This window comes from Suricata suricatta, chromosome 11 (genome assembly GCF_006229205.1).
Source record: "Suricata suricatta isolate VVHF042 chromosome 11, meerkat_22Aug2017_6uvM2_HiC, whole genome shotgun sequence".
Lineage (NCBI taxonomy): Eukaryota > Metazoa > Chordata > Mammalia > Carnivora > Herpestidae > Suricata > Suricata suricatta.
In genome coordinates, this window is record NC_043710.1 from 36,026,983 (window position 1) to 36,044,811 (window position 17,829).

Below are 17,829 nucleotides of genomic sequence, written 5' to 3' on the forward strand. Positions count from 1 at the left end.
GGATTCTGTGTCTCCTTCTCTCTCTGCCCCTTCTTCCCCCACCCCCTCACCTCTCAAAAATAAATAAATCTTTAAAAAAATTCTTCTTCCTTTTTACTTCAAAGATTTCTTTCTTTCTAACAATTGTTGATAGAGTTAAGTTCTTTGTTTTGTTTCTATTTTAGTTTTGGCTTCAAGATACAGGAATTGCTGCATTATTATTTCTTACAGGGAGCATCCATTAGACAAAAAGCCTACACTGTGTGAAATCAGACATGACCAGCAGAGCAATATAAACACAAACCACATATGAGACAGCTTCATACATGATATGGAATGCATTTTCAAACTGCTAAGCAAAACAACAGCAGGTATTCATGTAGCCAGCCCCTCAAAGCATAAGATACAGTTGGAGAGCTCTACATATTATAGACTCAATTACCTCATCTAAAACACATTATGCCATTACTCCGTAATGCACCAGCACCACATACCTTGGACCACATACACACATATGGTGAGTACTTATATTTTAAATCATCTAGCAATCCTCAGACATTTTCAAATTAAAAAGGAACATTTTTCCTCTAATTTACAGCCCCTTAAAAAAATGTCTTGTTATAAAACCTGTAAATGGTCTGCTTTAAGAAATGGCATGCATATTTATTATTGATTTGTTCAAATGACCAGAATTTCTCCAAAGCATTTAGTAACAGCTCATTTTAAACTAATTAATTTTCTATTTTCCATATGGTGAGAGTGACTTTTCCTGACATAGTATTCTATATCCACAGTGCCTTGAAACTGAAGTGGCCACAGTGAGCGCTATCAAATATCAGAAAAACAGTTCCCCAGTTACACCCCTTGCCCATGTGCCTGCATGCGGTTAAATGCAGGATGTGAGCCATAAGTGGAAGGGATGATGTCACCGTGGAAAAATTCAATCAGGTCTACTTTTACGCTCGGGGGCAACGTTCTGCTGGTATGAAATTATGTAGATGAAAAATGTGTGTGTGTGTGTGTGTGTGTGTGTGTGTGTGTACTCCTTCTAATCCAGATTTGTTTTACCTTTTTTTTCATGCTTCCAGAATTTCAATTCGACATGTTTTATTTTTAGTCTTATGCTTCATATGCTTTTAATGCAACCGTTATTTACACTACCGAACAATAGCCTACAATTTTAGCTTTTGAGAGGAGAGACCTGCTGGGCAGCTTTGAAGGAGAGCCGTTTATCAGCAGATTCACATAAACTTCCAGGCTCTGAAACCTGGCAAATTTCTAGGTTCACTGCCATCACCGCGTCTTTCTCTTCTCCCCATATCCCCAACTCGGAAATGTGGAGATTCTTGGCAGGGTACTGAATAGGGCTAGAAATACTCCTTCACATCTCTTAGCTCATCAGAAGCAAACTCCAATATGAAAAGAAGATTAAGATTTGGGAAAACGACCTGCTCTTGCTCATATAAAAAGATTGGCAACTACTGGTCTATAAAAGCAAGTAAGGAGCCAAACATGATAATAGTTGAGTAAATTTTACTATCTTGTGATTTGACGGAAATTCTAGAATAATTCTGATTCTTGTCATTTGCTTCTCTACATATAAAATGAAAACCATCTCAAACACGAGTGCATGTCACAAAGGTTGATTCCATACTTTGCACCTGGTTATATTCGATTTAGCTAGGACCTGTACACTTGTCCAAGTAATTTTAAATACATAAATCCTTATACTGTTTTAAGTAACTTTCCCAGAAAACTTCAGCCAACCTCTTTAGACATTGGCTATCTTTATCACCCACCCAAGGAGTGATATAAAAGGGAAAGTCCGGGCAAGGGGTGGTTGAGTCAGTTAAGCATCCAACTTCAGCTCAGGTCATGATCTCACCATCCATGGGTTCGAGCCCCCTTCAGGCTTCTGTGCTGACAGCTCAGAGCCTGGAGCCTGCTTTGGATTCTGTGTATCCCTCTCCCTTTGCCCCTCCCTTGCTTGTACTCTGTCTCTCTCAAAAATAAGTAAACATTAAAAAATAAGTAAAATTTTAAAAACTGGAAAGTGGCAATCTCTTCTATGATTTGCTGAAGACAACCAAATGAATAGTTTAAGTTTTGACTCTGTGATAATAAAAGAGGGAAAATATGTAATAATAACATATGAGCAGTAGGAACAATCAAATTAATACACTGAAATCCACTTAAAATCATTGTAATAGGCTCATATATAAGTACATTGGGCATTGCAATATGTGTATAGCCATTCTATGTTATAAAGCAGATATGATGTTTAATTGGTATACTTTTTGATTTAGGATGTAGATGAGATACACTCAGAATAAAAACTTTAAACAACTACATGCATGAAAACTTTTTAATGTGTACTATATGCTTTAAGTTCTGTTCTGTTTTCAGCCCCATGATAAAATATTGCCTTTCTTTTATTTAACCTGCAACTGCTTAAAATTAATTTTTTCAAGTCACTTTTGATTTTGATCTCAAAATTTATATAATACCACAGACATTTCCCTAACAGATAGTAAAGTTCTTGAGAAGACTGTCTACCTTTATATCACAACCTTTCTTACCAACAACACGTATGCACACAAATATTCACAATAAATAACATCATCTTTTGTTCCTAACAATAACTCCTATACTCATCAGTCATCTATCAAATTTTAAAACAGCATATATAAACAGGGGCGCCTGGGTGGCTCAGTAGGCTAGGTGTCTAACTTCGGCTTAGGTCATGATCTTGTGATTTGTGAGTTCGAGGCCTGTGTCGCCCAGGCCAGTTCGGACCTGGAGCCTACTCTTGCTTATGCTTGCTTGCTCTCGCTCTCTCTCTCGCTCTCTCTCTCTCTCTCTCTCTCTCTAATAAATAAATATTTTTAAAAAAGAAAAAATAAATAGGACTCAGTTATTGTAAAGTATTTGTAGTTCATACTATTCTATATTATTTAAGGTTGTTAAAATGATGAACTTGCTAAGAGCTCCAGAATGATTTTGACCTCTTTTTTGAGTTAACCTTTAGTTAATAAAATAACACATGTTTTGGAAAGCTGACAGCAGCATTTACTGCTCGTTGTTCGTATGCACTGGAATTCTGATTCCCTCCTGCAGTTTTACAGAAACTGTATTTTTCCCTCGGTTGTTAAAGAGTGTTTTGGTGGTGGCTAATTAGGGACTCTGAAGGGAAACAACAGTTCTTATATTCCCATTTCACTCACCAGCTATTTTATTGGACAAAAGGGGCAGTTATTGAGAAAAAGATACAAAAAAAACCAACCCACCTCCACAGGGATTATATCCTTACAGCTCCTTCAGTCACTGAAAGACACAACCCTTAATTACTGTATTCAGGCCAAAAGTACCCCTTGAGTACTTAGTCAATGAAAGTCCTAAAATTATTCTTTTTCTTAATTATCAATGATGAGCAAGTTCATAAACCCATTAGTTATCACTCATCTGATCCTTATGTGATTTGAACCATGGCAAGCACTATAAAAGTAATCCTTAAATGGAATAAAAACATTTGGATATTAATACACTCATTTCAAAAAAATGTTTATTTTTGAGAGAGAGACAGAGTGTGAGCAGGGGAGGGGCAGAGAGAGAGGGAGACACAGAATCTGAAGCAGGCTCCAGGCTCTGAGCTGTCAGCACAGAGCCCAATGTGGGGCTGAACCCATAGATTGTGAGACATGACCTGAGCCGGTCTCATGCTTAACTGACTAAGCCACCCAGGTGCCTCAGTATGCTCATATTTGTCATCATTTTCACCTTAATGTTCTGAACTCAAACAATAGCATAGCGTGTGACTATATAGTATCATTTTCAATTAACTTAAATGACCAATGTCCTCTAGAACTTTCTTACTAATTTAGACCTCCATGGTCTATTACTTTGCCAATATCTTGTCAGCATTTTTAATGTCCTCAGATTATTTCTCTTTCCCTGGACCACTCCAAAACTCTCCACTTCTCTGTTTTCCCCATTACTTAAAAAGTCAGGTTTGTTCCTTACAATTTTGAACAGCAACGACTTTTGAGTCAAGCAAAACCAGCTGGGGGAGAAATTTCAAACTTGGTGACAATAAAAGTCTTCATGATTAAAAATCGAGAATTGCTAAAACCCACTGACAACAGCATTCAGGATCTACAAGTAAATATCTATGCTGGCCCATTCATTCATTCCTCTAAAAACATATCTACTGAACACCTATATGCCAGATTTCATGATAGACCTACATACAAATAAAACATTAACCAAGTTCTCAAGGATATTAAGGTCTAGTAAAGGGATAAAGGCAAGCAAACAACTAGGTCTAACAATATCGTGCAGGTGCTCTGACAGATGCGGAAATTGTAAATATTCAAAACATCTCAACTTTTCCAAGATCCCTCTACCTTTCCTTTAGGAAATATTCCCTGTCTCATTTTAGTCAGTCTGAGAACATGTCAATCAAGGTGAAGCCATGACCTGGTCAGAGAGCTGACTGGTCATCACACTAATCAAATTTCCTCTTGCTAACATTTGAAACTTGAGAAAATGATGAATGGATTTAATAGTTTAATGTTAATTAGCACCCACATATGCTAGGTATTACTCAATGTTTCTGTATATTAAATTTAGTCTCCATAATAACTGATACATTAGGTACTATCCTCACTGGTTACAAATGAGGATATTAAGGCACAGAGAAATTAAGTAGTTTTCCAACCTAATTAACAGTGGAGTTAGGATTTAAACCCAGAAAGTGTGGCTGTTGAGTCCACACAATTAACCACTCTGTTTAGCTGTGCTTTCTAAAAGTATTTAAAATGATTCATTCTGATAGTGGTACTCTGAAGTGAATGCCCATGTATCCATGCTTTATAATCTTCAGATTTGGAATAAATCCTAGGTCCTCCAAAGCTGTTGGTTTTTATTTCTTTAGTAACAGAGAGTAAAGTTCAGGCATTTGACAATAAAATATGGGATATTTGGAACTGGTGTTGAGACTGATACTGGACCAAAACTGGAACAGAAAACTAGCATTTTCTTTATGGAGAATAAACTTTTTGTGAGCTTTTAAGCTTACACTACTTTGGCATCCTCTTAATGAAAAAGAATACAGGATTATGAATATAAAATTAGGGAATCTGATATTTACTTAGGATAATAAAATTAGGCCCAACCAATAAATAACTTTTAAAGAGGATAAACACTAGAAACATCAAACAAAAAGAATATCATATCTTAACTAGTTAACTGCCTGACAGAACATTATTTTACTTTCCCTTATAGATTTTGGCTTTATTCATACTTTCTGGTTGTTTCTTCACATAAACAGTATCCGACTTCAGCTCAGGTCAAGATCTCGCAGTTCATGAGTTTGAGCCCTGAGTTGGGCTCTGTGCCTGGAGCTTGCTTGAGATTCTGTGTCTCCCTCTCTCTGCCCCTCCCCCGCTTGTGCTCTGTCTCTCTGTCACATAAAAATGAATAACATTAAAAAAATTTTAGGAAATAATTCAAATAATATGATTTGTATTTCTTATTGGCTCTTGCTCTTTGCTTAATTCCCAACCCTGCTCACTTTTCTGTTTCCAAATGGGAAAGAGCTAAAAATTCTTATCTTGGGGGAGTGGCAGAGACATGAAGAGTGGGGGGGAGGTTAGCTAGGATGAAAGAGCAAGCACTCCTTCTTGGAGCGGGGATGGTATGTCTGGATTTCCCTACCTCTGGTATTCTCCTGGACCAGGCTAAGAAAGGACTATGAATTAACCCAGACGTTCCTGGAACCATTGCTCTGCCCTTCAAATCTCAGCTAGCCATCGTCAGATCTCTACCAGGTATCAAAATATTGCAGTATGGATCAGGATGGATTTAGACCCATCTCACAGTGTAACTCCAGGCCAACACAGGAATTCCTGGCCGGCTAGTTACGTATCTCAGCATACATTTCAACTCAAGTGCCGCTAAGTGTATCATGGCAGGGTTTTTCTCTATTTATGTAATAGACTTTGAGTGTTAGTCTGGAGAGAACAGGATATAAATTGAGATTTGGCAGAATTAATGTACTTTAACTGCACTGACTAGAATTTGGTGTGCTAACGTGGACGGCCACAGATGATCCCGTTAATAGTCTAGATTTGCGGACACAAACGCAGATGTAATGCTATCCCACATTAAATGAAAATAAAAAGCCAGAAATCACTTGGAAAATATAGGGGAAGGAATTCAAACCTTGGAAAAGAACTGTAGCATGTACTTATGATGTGCACCTCATCTAAGCAAAGTTTTTACAATGTCACTCAATGGGAGCCCAAAGAGGCTCTGTTTTTCATGAAGCTATGAAGAACAGGCTGGTGAGGAAAGTTCCTGAATTTCCTAACGTGACTTTTCGCTCCAGAGAGAAGATGCTGGTGACAGTTTTCTCTTATTAATGTGAATGGGGCTTCTCAGAATGTCAGGAATACATGGTGCCATTTTCATATCAAGGAGGATATAGTTGTTGGAATACAAAGTAGGCTAATCAAATCTCTTAGAGTTACCTGCCCCACAGGAGATCTGAATGTGGTTTATTAATCATGAGGCCTTTACTTGAAAATTGAAAGGCAACTTCCTAAGTTCTTGAGTTGTACATCAGGAATAGCAACAGCAACAAAATGAGAGAATCTTTCTGATGACCTAGTTCTTAGACTCAAGCCAATTTATTATAGACCCAAGGCCCATTGAATGAAAGGAGTAAATGGTCTCAAGTCTTTCCTGTAAAGCTTCCTTCTAATCTTTAAAGGGACCTGAACAGTTTGCTATGCATTAGGGAAACGGAAATACCTTATGGGGATCAAGTGACAGAAGGATTTTTGACCTAAGTCTAAGTTACACTATGACTATTATGCCTTTGAACATATAGAAGTTATTTTTATATTTTTCTATGAACGCATAATTGGCAAGAATACTCTCAGCAACTGTCATAATTTTTGTTCCCTAAATTTTTAGGATAAAGTATCACAACTTAGAAAAAATCAGAGATTCATGCTACTATCAGTGACCTGAATATTGCAATGAAAGTGATTTCTATCGCATCGCCATTCAATTCAAGCCAATATAAGAGATGGATAGGACATGGGTTAGAAGGGGAAATTATAATGAAGTAATAGTTTCAATCGAGTTGCTGTTCCAGATTTGGTCTTTCCATTGAAGTATACATATTAGAAAATATCTTAGTACTTAGCATGCATCTATTGGTCTGGAAATGTAATTTTCTTAATTCCAATAAATTGAAAATTCCAGACGCAGTTTGCATACACTTGACAAAAATAACAGAAGTGTTTTACTATCCTGTACATCAGCTCAGACTCTGTGACATAAATTACAGGAACATTCAACATCACACAACACATTCTTCTACTAGACTATGATTATTTGCTGACTTGATGTTACAGAGCAGGAATAGAAGGCAAACTAGATGGCTTCATAAAATGCATGCTCTCCAGGGGATACATTGCGTGCCAACTCAGGATGGGGGTTTTGCTAACTAAATGAAGTTTCAGTAGTAGGGGCCACGTAGGAATGCTGCCTTCTATGTAAAGGACACTATGCGCACATTCCTAGCTTGCTATTGTTGTCTCCTGGAGGCCAAATCTTTATCTTGGGGCACCAGGGACCGTGGAACTTGAAGTGTTAATCGTGAAGTTCATGCCAGATAATCAACTTGGCCACATTTTCAGTGGTGCCCAAAAATATTCTATCACCTACATTCTCTCACATCTGGCATTAGTTCAGTTAGGCCTTAAGATCCAGTTATCCATACTTCCCGAAGTACATCATCCACTCCCTATTATGCCCACTCTTTCATACTGCTGCTTTTGTTTTCCTTAGCTCACACATTGCAGCAAACCAGATCAAGCCACAGACCAAGTCTCTTATGACTCTCTGACTGTGGGTAGAAAAAAAAGTTCAACTTCTTTTCATAACATTCTAGATGATTCATCAACATTTATTGCTATGGCAGTGAAACCTGACTTAGACATAACCCTGTAAGATGGTCTAGAACAGAAATACTCCCAATGAGAAAAAAAAAAAAAGACTCAGCAAGATATTTCATGGTCTCTAAGGTTTTTCTGGTGATCAAGGACTTACAGAGTTAATTTTATACTGGGAAATAATTTACTTGCATATATTTAAAATTTGAAGATATTTGTATTTTTTAAAATTCTGAGTAATTGGATTTTATCACTGACTTTATTTTTCCTTTTCCCAGACAGTCCCCAGACAGCAAAATAACCCTAAGAAACACATTTATGTCCACATCATTATACCTATAGTCCCTCCATTTATCATGACTCACTCTGTTGGTTCAGTACTAGCATTACAATTGTATTTAAAAACCATGAATTTCTTAAAGAATACACATTTATTTTAGTTGTATAGCCAGATATAGATGACTCTATATTAATCACAGCTGAGATTTTCTTTCCAAGAAAAACTTTCATCACTTCTACCAGAGGCATCAGCAGTAAACACAGTTTTCTGGATTTCTCTGAAATCAACCTTGATAAGTAAGATACTCTCTAAACAAAATGTGTTTTCAATTTTGAGGGGGAAAACTCTAATCTCTATGTTTTATTTAAATCCTTGTTGGTAAAACATCCTGTGATAGTGTTATCTTGCAGCTCAGAGAACTAGATATTCTTTTTTTAAAAATTCTTAATGTTTATTTGTTTTTGAGACAGAGACGAGAGTGCAAGCAGAGGAGGGGGCAGAGAAACAGAGAGACACAGAATCCAAAGCAGGTTCCAGGCTCTGAGCTGTCAGCACAGAGCCTGATGCAAGGCTCAAACTCATGAACTGTGAGATCATGACCTGAGCCAAAGTTGACGCCCAACCAACTGAGCCACCCAGGCACCCTGAGAACTAGATATTCTTGATGGGCAAATGTACTATGGACATTCTATCTGACTAGGATGTTCTTTCCCTCAAACAAGGCTTGGATTCTACATTTAGATGGTGAATGTTCACTTCCTTCCTTGGAGCATAATGTAGCATTCTACTAGGTAACAGAACTTCTTGTTTTTGTTTTTGTTTTTTTCTTTTCCCTTCTTGTGCTTCAAAACTGATCTAACCATTCAGGGCTCTTTGAAGTCAAAGGAAGCTCTTAACCCAGGAAAACTCTGATGCCTGGGGCAGGGACTGTCAAGATAAATGAGACAAATGGAAAGGAATGTTAGGAGAAAAAGAGAGGTTAAACCTTTGAATGACTTGCACTATGTTGATGTCCCAGTGGTTGAGACTCTTATATACAAATCAGCATGTCATGACTTGTGGGAAAAGAACAGAGTAAATATACAATAAGAAGGGATTGCTATAGTTGAATTCTATCTGGACCAGGAAGTGAAAGTTCATGTATCAAGGTAACAATTATTCTGTCTTGATTGGAGATGCTAACTTTGAGTCAGATAACTAAGGGTGAAAAAACATAAAATATGGCCTTGGACTTATTGCTTATTTTGGTTTTTTTATTTCAATAGCTTATTGGAAAGATTGGTTTGGGTTAGATTTTTGCCTTTTAGGGTCTTTGGCTGCAGGAATATTAACATTTATAGAGTTAATTAATCATATTATGGTATATATGAATTAATGAAAATCAAATTATATATTAAACTGCTGCACATGAGTCTCAAATAATTCTACCTAACTGTTGCTTAATTCTATGAGATTTCTGCATTCATTCCATGCAAAGTGAGAAAATGCAAAGGCTAGGATTAACTACTTATAGCCAACAGAGAGGCTACTTTTATTGATCTATTATCGATCCCTGGAAAGAATCCTAAAAAAATCATAGGATACCATTTACTTTCATCAAAATATGTTATGAAGCCAGAATAGGATTTATAACTCAAATATTAAATATGTAAACTAACACATTTATTAAATAGGCTTGCAAGTATTAGGATTAAGTCACTCTCAATACCAACATACTTCACATGCACCAAGTATAACTTGCTCGTCCAAATGTGTTTACACAGCTGTAAAATCCCCAAATTAAATATCAATCAGGAAAAGTAAACATATTTCTATGAGAACGAACATGTAAGATTTAAGTGCTAGGAGAAAATTACAAAAGGCTTCCTGTGACATGACTTAAGAGAGGATCAGGTTTGTGGTTGATTTTTAAAAAAGTAATTCTGTTTTAACATCTCCCTAAATGTAACAGTTCCACTAATTCAGCCAAGGTCTTTACCTCATCAGCCTTTACCACTATTGTTTTTCCTAGATTCTAAAGTGTCAATAATTACACACACACACAAGCAGACAATATTGTAACCTATAGGTTATTTATATGCAATTTGAAAGCCTCCTTTTTTTTTCTTTGGGAAATATTCAATGTCAACCTAACTACCTGGGTTTTAGCAAATTAATCCTGTTTAAATTTAGATTTAATAACAGTAAAATGCTGTACAATTTCATATAAACCTTTCCTGTTTTAGACAAAAGATGAATTGCAAACACAACTATATTGGATATATGAAAGTGCTCATATCAAACTTGGATAGATTGACAAAATTATATTTATGAACAGTAATAGCTATGAAGTATTAGCCATTTGACTTCTCATCTTTTGAAAAATATTTCATAAAATGTAAAAAAGAAAAACTAGCCTTCTTTGCTCTTTTTTCATATAGTAAGACATATGCTATTTTGATTAAGCTGCATATTGTTGGAAGTAAGTTGTGAAATATATAAATTCTGCCAAGGACACAGAAGGTAATTCAGTCAAGAGTAATTGTGTTGACTTCTAACTCAGATTACATTTGATTTTTTGAGCACTGAAAGTGAGGTCATAAAGGGTATTTTTAAATCTACACTTGTTCAATTACCAGTTAAGTTTTTATACTAAAATATATTTATTATAATCAGACTAAATTTAAGCTTTATAGTTAATTAAACAAATGGCTCAGAGTTAAGGAAGTATTTCGAGTTTAATAAGACCTTGCTTTATTTTTACTCACTTTGAAAGGAAAACTTAATTTATTTTTGTTTTATGGTTTTATCATAAAAATGACATAATTTGAAATGAGTGTTTTAAAGGAGAAATGGCTATCAAAATCCTGATCCACAACTATTCTCACTATTACATATTCTCATGGAGATTTGCAGAAAAGGTGCACCTACTTGTATATATCATGTTAATGATGAATATTTACAAAGTACTTATCTTTTTCTTCTAGTTTCTTCTAGCAAATCAAAAATTCTCATCAGGATCTCTTAACTCTTTCACACAGGGAAGGGAAATAATATTTATCTAAAGTCTTTTTTTGTGCAATGCTTTCTGGAACACACATATGCATAATTATTACTCCTACTTTACAGATAAGCAAACCAAAGATCCATCTGTCCAAGTAATAAATAACAAAACGAAAACCCAAGCAAAATGTGCTCAAGAACAAAGCCTTTAAATTATAGGTTAATGTTTTGCTTTGGGGGTCCTCTTACAGTTGATGGCCTTACAATTATAATTCAATTTGCGGATCTTAGCTTCTGAGTTATAAAGCATAAGCTTGCAAAACAAAGCAAGAAAACCTTACACTGGCCTTTGTAGAGTTGTTTATTCTTTGTTACTAGGAAAGACTCAAGACCTTAACATTGAGGTAACGGTCTCTCTTCTCAACAAGCAATATAAATAGAAATTTCAGGACCAATGCAATATTAACATAATGCTCTCACAACAATCTGGGCCTAGCAATTTTCCCCTTTGTTAATTATTTCACAGTGAGCCTTCTATACAAATTGTCCCCCTATTCAGCATTATGTTTTCTCCTCAGTAAGCTGAAGTAGAAACCAGTCTCGTTACAATGGAAAGCACAGCAGAAGAATTATTGGTTTTCTAACAGTCCTAACACTAAATGTGATATGAGCATGTTCATAAATGATCTCTCATGTCTTTATCACACACAGTGCACTCAAATGGAAGGCTCAGAAAGAGAATGTCCATGGCAAATTCTTGCTCTGTCACTTACTAGCCTGGCGATCTTCTATAGATCACTTAGCATCTATCCGATAGAGGGACAAAAATGGTTCCCAAATTTTGCTGCCCATTAGAATCACCTGCAGAGGTTTGAAGACATCCCAATCCCCAGGTTGCACCCCACAGAAATTAAATCAGGATGTTCAAGCACAGGAGCCCAGTCTGAATCATTTTTAAAGATACTCAGGTGATGCCAGTGTGCAGGAAGGTTTGAGGACCACTGAATTAACTAATACTTTCACGGAGCCTCTTTTAAGATGAAAAATATAATGGAGGGGCTTTACATGTATATAGCATCTAGTACTTTCCAGAGTAAATATATCCCCAAATTAAGAATAGAGCTGTAAAAAAATGCATTATTTTAGGGATCTTGATTTTTGTTTGACTTTTGGCTCAGTAATCATAAAGAAACTATACATGAGTAATCAGATTTACTTTTGTTTTGCCACGTTGCAGAAAATTTATCAATTTTTAAATGTTTATGTTAAGCTGTTTTCAACATTACTTTATTTTTTCTTGTGCTTTTTTCTTCTCTTTTAAAAACTAAAGAAAGTGTCATCTATCATGTTTTCTTCAAAATACATCAAGCACCAGGGGCACCTTGGTGACTCATTCGGTTGAGTGTCTGAACTCCACTCAGGTCATGATCTTGCAGTTCGTGAGTTTGAGCCCGGTGTCAGGTTCTGTGCTGACAGCTCAGAGCCTGGAACCTGCTTTGGATTCTATCTCTCTCTCTCTCTCTCTCTCTCTCTCTCTCTCTGCCCCTTCCCCACTTGCTCTTCCTCTCTCTCAAAAATAAAGTTTTTTAAAAAATCAAGCACAATACTTTTATTATGAACTTATAATAATTATAAAAGAATATATGTACAAAAAAACTGAGCAGTCGGGAAAAGAAGTAATTTGTCCAAAGTTACTTAGTTCAATGCTTCTGTTCATTAAAAAAATTACACACTCCAGATACTTTATTCCAATGATCTATTATAATAATCTGTTTGGAAACAAAGACCTATTCAGTAAATCTTTCTTGGCCAGATTTTGTTCATCACCTGGTGACATAAATTATTTCTGTGCTAAATTTGTAATCAATACATCAGATTCAATCAGCTTACACACAGTACTTCTTTTGTATTAATATCATCAATTTCCATAACCTTTTAGTTAATTAGACTTACCAAAAGGATTATGTAATTTACGTAATTAGAGTGCAAATTACATGTTGCCTGATTAAAATGCATCCTCTGTGTTTTGTTAGTAGACATATTAATGCACCATTGACAACAAAATACTAAAATTAAGCTCTGTTCATAAGCAATTACAAAAGTAATCCACTTCCTGAATGATTTTGCCTGGGGATCTCTTACCTTTGTAGGCTTGTTAGCATCCATGCCCTCTTTGAATTTCTCCTGCATAGTTTCTGCAAGTTGACAGAGCAAGGCACCATTATCCAATTTTTCCATAAAAGTTTCTGCTGTAATCTCCTTCCCTGCAATAACAAAAAGAAGCATTACAAAAGCATAAGCGCTCCCCAATGCAAATACGACATTCATGCCAACATATCTGACACAGCTTTTCTCACCCAAATTTCTATTCCAGCTGGGTTACATATCTGGGATGGGAACACAGGGAAAGAATGTTTCTCTGGAATTTTATGTTTTCCTTTGGTGGCAAGAATCTCAACATTTTATATTTTCATAACATAATTTCAACTGCATAAAAGTTTTATTTCACATTAAAAGTGGCAAAGCGATACCTATGTGAGAGTCCCACCACGTGGCAATTCAGAAGCATAAAAACCAACCAGTCAATGAAACTCAAAATCTTTTTCTAGTCATTGCACACTTTGACCTCTGAGGTGCACTCAGTTCTCATCCTCAGTAGCCCATTTGATTACAATGGACGCAGTAGTAAAAGAAACACCGTAGCTCTCTTTTCTCCAATTTGGAATAGAATCATGGTGCATCAAAAAGTCAACCACCATTGGCAACTCTGTGGCATGGCCAATGAGTAAGCCGCATCTCTAAGTTCTATGGAGTTTGTTTTCCCGGGTAAGATAATGAGGGGAAACAAATGCAACTCTGGAAGAAACACCACTTCTCTAACCATTCCTCTTCCTTCCACCATCTTTGAACATGGATTATCAGGTTCAGTCTCTACTTTTCTCTCTCCTCCAAACCACTCAGCTTCTACTGCTGCCCTTAGGAACATCATTCATGGTTCTTCATTCCTGGCAGTTAGCCAGTTAAAGGTTAGTTGCCTTCTTTCTTCTATTTCCCTTAGGTTTTGTTTCCTCATTTTCCTTTCATTTTATAATGGCTTCATTGTGATATAATTCACATACTTTATAATTCACCCAATTAAGTGTATAATTCAGCGGCTTTTAGTATATTCAGACGTGTGCAATCATCAATGACCACAAACAATTTCAGAACATTTTCATCACCCCTAAAAGAAACCCTATGTCTTAAATCTGTTACTCCTGATTCTTTCTTTCTTTTAGCCTTATAAACTGCTATTTTTTTCTTATATGCTCCCCAAATTGATCTCTCACAAAGCTCTCTCCTTTTCATGGCACTCTATTTCTCTTGTTTCAATATATTTTATTTTCCTGCCTTAATTTCTTATAACTTATTAATTATTGGCCCTATAGACCCATGCTTCCTTCTGTTTCTGGTACCATAACATTAATAAAAATATTGGGGGGGCCTGAGTGGCTCAGTGGGATGAGTATCTGACTCTTGATTTCAGCTCAGGTCATGATCCCAGGGTCATGGAGCTGAGTCCTGCATCAGGCTCCATGGTTAGTGTAGAGCCTGCTTAAGATTCTTTCTCTCTCTCCCTCAGCCCAGACTCTCCCCCACTCGCTGTCTCTATCTAAAATTTAAAAAAATGAAAAAAATTTTAATTTTCATCATTTGATACTTAAACTTCTACCAACAAAAAACAACGGCTATTCCTTATATCCTTAACTTCTCTCTCCATACACATCACACTTATTGCTGAAATTATTGTTGCTAAGTACCACCCTCCCTGGGTCATTATTCTTCTTTATTGCATAGTCCCTAATCTGTGCTAACCAAAATATGAAATATATCCACTGTAATGTATCCAAAGGATGACCCTTATGCCTCTAACCCACGTTTTTAACCTAAATCCTTACAGTTTCCTTCATGCTTGGTCAACGTGTTGTCTTCACTGTTTCTCTTGCGAGACTTTCTCATTCCTACCGCCACGCCTTTCTTCCTGGCATGGCCCCCGCCTACAATATCCTCCTACTTATATCTGCCTGACCAAGTTCTCTCTTTCATTTAATCAGAAATCCAGAAAGAGATCCTCCCAGTATACCCTGCTCTCTTTTCTACATGGTCACACTCAAGGGTGTCACTCATTTTGGCAACATTTCAAACTTCTTCTATTGCTAGTAATATGCTTTGTATAAAGTTCTTGTCTTCCTAAAACCTCTTTCTTTTCTTAATGTTTATTTATTTTTGAGAGAGAGAGAGAGAGAGCAGGAGAAGGGCAGAGAGAGAGGGAGACACAGAATCTGAAGCAGGCTCCAGGCTCTGAGCTGTCTGCACAGTGTGCTATGGGGGCTCAAACTCATGAACCAGGAGATCATGACCTGAGCCAGTTAGATGCTCAACTGACTGAGCCACCCAGGTGCTCCAAAAGCTCCTATTGTCTTCCTCAAACCTCTTGGGGCAATATCGTGTGTGTGTGTGTGTGTGTGTGTGTGTGTGTGCACGCCTGTGTGTTTAACAGAGGGAAGTATAATGTTATGACCATAGTAGGCACCTAAATAATGTGTTCAGTGAGCATATAAATTAACAAATAAAGAAATAAACTGCTGGAAAACTTTGAGAAAATGTTGGGTATTATTTTTGTAAAAAGTGGTTAAATTAAAGCAAAATAAGAGTACTTTCAAGTTTTATACTGAGACTATCATAGAATTATGCTTTGTCTTAGGACCAACACATGCAACTCAATTCCATGAACATCTAAAAATAACCCAACTAGAACAACAGATAAACCACTGCCTTAAAGTTAAACTCACCACATAGAACATATTTGGATTTCAAAAAACATCTGTTTGAAATTTTTTCTTGTTGTTGTTTGGGTGGTTTGGTATTGGGGGAAGGGCAACTAAAGAAGGAAAGATAATTACCTTTTTAAAAATGTTCTTTATTCCCTACTGGATACTTCACATTTTAGCCCCCAGATAGGATAATGATTTCTGCAGGTGACAAAACATCAGTAGCTCTAACTACTCACCGCAGAGGCAGCCTACACAAAACTACTATATTTCAAAAATTGTCTGCAGCTGAACTTCAGTCAGGAATGAAAGTAATATTCTTGAGATACAAAAGGACACCACAACAAAATTTGTGTTACATAGTCACCATATTGACCTGCATTTTCCAGTAGGAAAGTAATTTTGGAAATAAGTAGGAAAATTAGTATTAGAAGTATTTTCAAAATTACCGATTTCAAGGTAAAGAAGGTACATTTTACTCTAAATTGTTGAAAGACCCCTTTATAAATTACTTATAGGATTATCTACATTTAAGACAGTTCTTTAGGTATTTATATTTCATCAACTTCCATGGAAATGTAAAGATTCTATTCATAATGTTAAGTGGCAAGATGATTACAATTTAAAAGACCTTGTCAACCATAAAAAAATGTCTCTCATTAAAAAATTATGTGCAACTTACCAAAAGGTATGATTTTTACTTTTTAGGCATGATACCTGAAAAAGTTTAGTTAGCCTGATTTTCATGAATACTTGAAGAAAGAGTTTACATTAAACATCTGTATCTAATGAAAAATATATTAGGTGTCAGCTTTCAATTCTATATATTTTATAGCTCCAATAGGTGGATTTTTTTTGCTAAAACAGACACTGTTACATACTTTATAGTTGAAATATACTGCCTCAAATGAAGGGAAAAATGCAAGTTGGAGAAGTTTTCTTTTAAATCTTCATATGTAATACATTTTCCACCCAAAGAATCATAAAATATACATTTTAAACATATTTTATAATTATAAGAAATCAATATAAATTCTATATGGAATGATATATTGTCTCAGTCTTATTACATTACTATTACCAAAATTTTTTTAAAAATTAGTATATAAAGTTAGGTCAATTTAACCATGACAACTCCATTAGAACAAGCTATGAAATACTAAGGTAAATATTATAAAAAGCAAAATATCTCTGTAGACAAAACCAGACCTTCTTTAATCTGAATTGTGTAACTGTTTTGAGGCATTAGATTATAAGTACTAGATGTGGTAGGGGTCTAAGCAATAGAATCACTCACTTCCTGCCCAGCTCTGTCCTTTCATGTTATCGGTATGTTTAGGAAGAGATACAGTGGGTGCCTAGGTGGCTCAGGCAGCTGAGCGTCTGACTCCTGGTATCAGTTGGGGACATAATCTCACAGTTCGTGAGTTCACGTCTCAAACCATGCATTGCATGGAGCCTGCTTGGCATTCCCTCTCCCCCTCACTCTCTGCCTCTCCCCCACTCATGTGTGCACACATACATGCTCGCTCGCTCTCTCTCTCTCTCTCTCTCTCTCTCTCTCAAAATAAATAAACTTAAAAAAAAAGAAAAGAAAAGATAGGGCAATGTATATATAATTAAATCATCTTAGAATGACCCACACTGGAATGTAAAGACTACTGAATTGAAGGTTAACCTAAAATAGCCTAGTCTAAAAGGAATATCTTTACTTCTTGTGTTCATAATTGTGGACTCTAATCGTCATACCACCAAGTCAGTCATGACAGACAGCTTGCCAATAGACAAAGAGCAAGTAGTTTGATTAAAGATG

General features: G+C 36.1%; 1 protein-coding gene across 1 annotated transcript in view; it reads right to left on the reverse strand.

The window, feature by feature from the left end:
- GAS2 (growth arrest specific 2) overlaps window positions 1-17,829 on the reverse strand; it is a 123,910-nt gene that overhangs the window by 99,278 nt on the left and 6,803 nt on the right. Inside the window, exon 2 of the mRNA XM_029957128.1 lies at window positions 13,348-13,469. Within this exon, the coding sequence (XP_029812988.1) occupies window positions 13,348-13,469 (122 nt within the window). The remainder of the gene's footprint in view (window positions 1-13,347; window positions 13,470-17,829) is intronic.